General features: G+C 51.4%; 1 protein-coding gene across 1 annotated transcript; it reads right to left on the minus strand.

Moving 5' to 3' along the window:
• Window positions 1-392: 392 nt before the first annotated feature.
• Window positions 393-1,079, minus strand: LOC121442541 (GTPase ERas). Its single transcript, XM_041644121.1, has one exon. It carries the CDS (start codon window positions 1,077-1,079, stop codon window positions 393-395), a length of 687 nt encoding a protein of 228 aa, XP_041500055.1.
• Between the last annotated feature and the right edge of the window lie 5,138 nt (window positions 1,080-6,217).

The following is a 6,217-nucleotide window of genomic DNA, read 5'->3' on the forward strand; positions in this document are numbered from 1 at the left end:
AACCAGGAATGAGTTCAGTATCAGCCTGGACTACATGAGACCCTGTCTCAGAACAAAACAATTTGGCATGGTGGCACATACCTTTTATCCCATTATCCCAGGACTCAGGAGGCAGAGGCAAGGAGCTCTCATTTCCAGCCAGGGCTACATAATACACAGTAAGACTGTCTCAAAAAAAGAAAAGACATTATGGAGGTAGCTTTGAATCCTGAGAACATTTATTTAATTTTGCATAAAGCTTCATAAAACACAGCCAATACTAAACAACCCATGTTACCACCAACTCCTCACCAAATGAAAAATAAAAAGGTGTCCATGGTAACTGTTATTTGGTGGGGAAGGGGACTCTTATGCCAAAGAGAATTGTCATCCTGATCTGCTGTGAGAGATCTTCAGGCAACAGAGCAGCCACAGCTACAGACGGCTTTGTGGTGTCGGGGCTTCTTCATGCTTGCCTCCACCACCGCCTCCTGGGCCCGCTGAATCTCATGGACAAGCAGAGAAAAGGCTTCCTCTACACCTTGCCGTGTCTTGGCTGAGGTCTTTACGAAGGGGGCTCCCCACTTGTGAGCAAGGACAGCTGCAGCAGCATGAGCATCTCCAGTAGAGGTCACTAGGTCACTCTTGTTGCCCACGAGTACTAGAGGCTGCTTTTGATGAGGGCTCCAGGACGACCAGATCTGCTGTAGCTGATCCAGAGATGAGGGGTCATCCAGAGCAAAGACCCCCAGCACGCCATCACCGGCTGCCAAGCACTGGTCACGAAAGGACCTGTGAATATCTTGCCCCGCTGTGTCCAGCACATTCAGAATGTAGCCCCCGTTGTCCAGGGCTACCTCCTTCCAGTAGGAATCCTGAATAGTGGGGTCATGGTCTTTGACGAAGCAGTGGTGGGTCATCTGGATAGTGAGAGCACTTTTCCCAACACCACTTGCGCCCACCACCACTGCCTTGTACTCCGGAAGCTGCCTACCAGCATCTTTGCATTGTGCCCAAGCTTCGTGGCTTTCCTCTGGTGATCTGGTGTACTGTGTGTTGGAGCTCAGGTCCAAGACACTAGACCTGGTCGGCAATGCCATTTCCTACCAGTCAGCTCAAGGAAGAGATATAAATAGCCGCTGCTGAGAGAAGACAATGACAGGTGAGACTGGTTGGAAGAAAGGAGACCCCCCAGGTGCCATTGAATCAACACAGTTAAGTATACAGGGCCGTTTTCTCCTTATTTGGGGGTGGGGCAGAGTCTTAACCATAGCTCTAGCTAGCTTGGAACTTGTCCTACAAGTCAGGCTGACCTCAAAGTTTCAGCAAGCCTCCTGCCTCTGCTTTCCCAGTGTTAGTGTGCCCCACCATGTCCAGTTTCTTTCTTTTGGAGATAGAAGGCAGTTTTTCTTTTAGCAAGTCTGGGAATCAAACCCAGAGTCTCTATCATTCAGCTACTCCTTCAACACCGAGCAGGGATATTTGTTTTTCATATATATCTCATTTTTAAAATTGCAATTTTTTTGTGCATGGGAGGTATTGGATTGGGATAGATAGAGGGGGACTTAACCCTTGCTTGTGTACATAGCATTTGTGTGGCCGTCTAAGGACAATCTATGGAAACAGGTTTTTTTTCCTTCCCCTGTAGGAGTAAGGTAGTCAGGTTTGGGAGCAAATGCCTTTATCTCTGAGCCACCTGGCCTGCCCTGGGATTTTTCAAGTCTTGCTTCTACTGATATCAGCATGCACTCCATAAAGCCCACCCAGTTAAAATGTGCGGCTCCTGTGGAGCCATCACTATAGCTGAATTTGAGAATGTTGAAAGTTTTGACCATCTTTATCTTGCGGAAAAGAATCTCTGTCCCATAGCAGTCTCTCTCCATTGCACAAGTAGAGTGGGATTTGGTGTGGTTTGGTTGTCTTTGAACCCCAGCTTAGCCACAGTAGTGACTGTCTGGTGATTGAATGGCTGCTTGGAACTTTCCCACCCAAAGAACATCTTACTGCCGAAGTTCAAGATCAGCCTCGGTTACAAAACACATTGGGAGCGGACCCTATCTCAACAACAAAAAAAAAAAAAAAAAAAAAAAAGAAAAGAAAGAAAAGAAAGAAAGAAAAGAAAAGAAAAAGGCAAACCAAATCATGTAGCCTAGTAACCACCTGTGTGAGGCAGGGGCATAGATAGGCACAGAAAGTAAAAAAAAAAACTGGGGATGTGGTTCAGTTGGTAGAAAGCTTGCCTAGCATGCACAAATTTCTGGATTTGATCCTGAGTATAATACAAAATCAGGCAGAGGACCAGCAAGACAGCTCAGGAGGTACTATTAATGCTTGCTGGAAAAGCCCAGCAAGCTGAGTTTTCACTGGAGCCCATGTTAATTGGCGCACAGGTTTATCCCAGCACTTAGAAAGCACAGGCAGGTGAATCTCTGGGAGTTCCAGATGAGCCAGGGTTATAAAGGGAGGCCTTAACTCCAAAAACCAAAGCCACGGCCACCAGCAACAAAAATCTCAAAACAGCAGCACTCCCAACCAAAGCAACCTTAACTGCTGTGAACTAACATTACTTTCTACATTTTATTTTATAATCTACACCGTTGCCTATAATCTCACGTTGTTTGGCACCAGATAAGTTAATTTTAGGTATTTTATTATTTAATATCAATTAAAAAAATCTTCCTGTACGCCAAGCATTGATATGGCACGGAAAACAAAAACAAAAACAAAAAACAGACTCAACTCCTGGGGCCTTGGAACAATGCTACTGAAAAGAGGGACAATAAATATGATAAGTATCTTCCTATGTAAGATAAGGAAATTATCTTACATAGTAGAAGAGGTTAGGCACACAGCAGGTGCTCAATTTGTGTTAGCTACTAATAGCAAGTCATTAGCTCACTGAATGCACCTCCACATCCGGTTGGGGAAGGGCCTTCCGAGAGAGCCCCGGAATGGTGGTTGCCATACAGTTCACTAGAAACTGGGAGGGGTGGCAGTTGGGGGCAGGTGGTGGGTTCCAGGGGTCCCCAGCAGATTCGGCAGCGGTCAGCGGTAGCGTTTGGGGAAGTGAACAGAGATGGGGGTGACAGGGGAAGGTCTTAGGTGGAGGGATCCTTGAAAGGGGCCACTGGAAGTGCTAACCCACAAAGGGATGTAGGGTAAGAAGAAAGGTGGGCAGAGAACGGAGCTTTGGAGTAGGGCAATGTTTAGGGATGCAGAGAGGGAAAAGTCCTTAGAAAGAATCAGGATGGCCTCCGTCACGAGGCCCAAATCGTAGAACCCAGGGCTGGGGTGGTGGGGCTGGGGTGGTGGGGTGGTGGGTGCTGGGGTGGTGGGGTGGTGGGGCTGGGGTGGTGGGGTGGTGGGTGCTGGGGTGGTGGGGTGGTGGGGCTGGGGTGGTGGGGTGGTGGGTGCTGGGGTGGTGGGGTGGTGGGGCTGGGGTGGTGGGGCTGGGGTGGTGGGGTGGTGGGGCTGGGGTGGTGGGGTAGTGGTGCTGGGGTAGTGGTACTGGGGTGGTGGGGCTGGGGTGGTGGGGCTGGGGTGGTGGGGTAGTGGTACTGGGGTGGTGGGGCTGGGGTGGTGGGGTAGTGGTACTGGGGTGGTGGGGCTGGGGTGGTGGTGGGGCTGGGGTGGTGGGGTGGTGGGGCTGGGGTGGTGGGGTAGTGGTGCTGGGGTAGTGGTACTGGGGTGGTGGGGCTGGGGTGGTGGGGCTGGGGTGGTGGGGGTAGTGGTACTGGGGTGGTGGGGCTGGGGTGGTGGGGCTGGGGTGGTGGGGTAGTGGTACTGGGGTGGTGGGGCTGGGGTGGTGGTGGGGCTGGGGTGGTGGGGTGGTGGGGCTGGGGTGGTGGGGCTGGTGGGGCTGGGGTGGTGGGGCTGGGGTGGTGGGGTGGTGGGGCTGGGGTGGCAGTCGAACAAGTGGAAAAGAGAGGTTAGGTTCTGGTGGAAACGAACAGCTTCCTTTCCAGATTAAAAAACGAGGGTCAGGAAAGAATCACTATTAAACTTGGGGCTAGAGCAACTACCAATCTAGGGGTGCTGTGACCAGAGGTGGGGATAAATATGAGACGGGCGCCTCCCCAAGGTGCTAGCGATTAGCACAGTGATGGTAGGAGCTTGGGGGAGGCCGAGTGAGCCCCCAATATGGCCACTCAACCTCATCTTTGTGATACCTCAGGAAGGCTAGGGCTATATAGTCTCCAGGTCTTTTATTCCCAAGAAACAGGGGAAAGAGTGAGGGGACTGGCCCCAGGCTCCTCGGCAGGAACGGTAGATACATCACAGACCGGCGCTTCGGCTCTCCGCTTAACTTACACAGAGCCTCTAAAATGTGGAGTGTTGCTGAAGCATTCCCAGAGAACTCTGTGATCCCTGTGGACACCGGCTTTGAGCCACTTGCACCAGTCTTCTGAACTCGCATCTCCGACCCAGGAAGGCAGGAGCCCCAGGAAGGCGAGCAGAAGCAGGCTGGGCACACGGGGTCAAAGAGGGAAGGGCATCGGGTTGATACAAATAAGAGAGCTCCGTGGTGTCCTTCCCAGGGTAAGCTTGGACAACTCGCCTGATCTCTGCACTTTCCCGTGTCGGAGTCAGGTGAAGTGTAAAGCTCGGAGTTGGGGAAGGGCGACCCTGATCCGCGCTCCTCCACTTCGGACTCAAGTTAGAACGGTGGCAGTAGCGCCCTGGTGCTCCTTTCTTCTCCTCCCATCTTAAGAAACAGCCCTGCTTCCCGCTCAGCGCAGGGCACTTAGGCACTCGACTAAGGTGAAGCTGAAGCGAGTGCAGAGTGTGAGGCTCACTCCACAAGGCAAGGACGGGGAAGGGGCCCTGGAACCCCGCGCCAAAAGAAGTCTGCACCAGGAATGCCAGCGTTCCGCTTACCTGTGTCCCCGGAGTGGCGGTCTGCTGAGGGGCCGCAGGCTGTTCTGGCCGGACAGTCCTGGGGGTTAGGAAGCTCCCTACCCCCAGCAGCGGCAGAGGGCGGGGATGTGGGTTTGCCCCCTCCCACCTGCCCGACCCCTGACCCCCGCCTTCCCCCTCGGCCAGCGCACGAGGTGGAGAGCAAATGTGGGCGGGACCTCCACCTGCCCCTCTCTACACAGCAACCCCCTCTCAGGCCCGCCCCTCCCTCGCCTGGATTGCTTGCTTTAGGGTTGGTTCAGCTTGGGCCATTTGTGTGTGTACAGGATTTGACCTGGAAGACAACATTTTGGAAACCATTTTGTGTTTTTTTTTTTTTGTTGTTGTTGTTGTTGTTTGTTTTTTTGGACCCAGAGAACTTGTATAACTTCAGCTGTGTTTCTAGGTAGCTCTGGGGTAGTTGTGTCTGTCATGAAGGGAAACAGTTACAGAAGAAGTGCTGTTTTATAAGGACAGAAAGAACCTGATCTGAGGCAGAAGTGCAAGTTACAAATCCCTCAGACTCTCTTGCAGCTATGACAATCCTAGGCTAGAATTCTGAGCACGTAAGGTGGGATATCTGTAATGCTTCCCTAAAGGAACTGAACTGGGTTGCAACTTAGCTCAGGTGGTAGTGCTTGCTAAGCAGGCAGGCACTGCATAGAACATATGAAGTAGCATCCTGCTGTCATCCCAACATCAGGGAGGTGGAAGAAGAAGGTTCCAAAGTACAAGGTTAAGGCTGGAGAGATGGCTCAGGAATTAAAAACACTTGGTGCTCTTCCACGACACAGGTTAGATTTTCAGCACCCACACAATGACTCAAAACCATCTCCAGTTCCAGGGGATCTGTCACCCTCTTCTGGCCTCTGTGGCACCAGACATGTACATGGTGCAGAGACTTACATGCAGATGAAACATTCATACAAATAAATTTAAAAAGGATGTCCAGGGCCAGAGTGTGAAATCAGTCTGACTCATAGGAGATACTATCTAAACGGGGTGAGGTGCAGAGCTGCCCTTGTCTTCCTGAGTAGCCCAGTCTCTGGAATCAGAAGGTGGCAATCAACAAAATTCCTAAACACCAGCCAAAGTAATTTTTGGATGTGGAATTAAAGTCCAGAAAAGTCCTTCAGTTATCCAACTCTGGTAAATGGCACAGCCATCTTCCTTCCCCCCGGGATGCCACTTATAACTGCTCCATCTAAGAGTGAATCTTCCCTGGGTGACCAGCAAGTCAATGAGTGATGGGCAAGCACAGTGACACTGACACTACTTTCTGACAGTTTTCAGTCTTCTCACCCTAGAGTTCAGCTGGGACAGGCTGAGACCCTTTAGTTGT

This window comes from Microtus oregoni, unplaced genomic scaffold (genome assembly GCF_018167655.1).
Source record: "Microtus oregoni isolate MIOR12 unplaced genomic scaffold, Mior012 000092F_000, whole genome shotgun sequence".
Taxonomy (NCBI): domain Eukaryota; kingdom Metazoa; phylum Chordata; class Mammalia; order Rodentia; family Cricetidae; genus Microtus; species Microtus oregoni.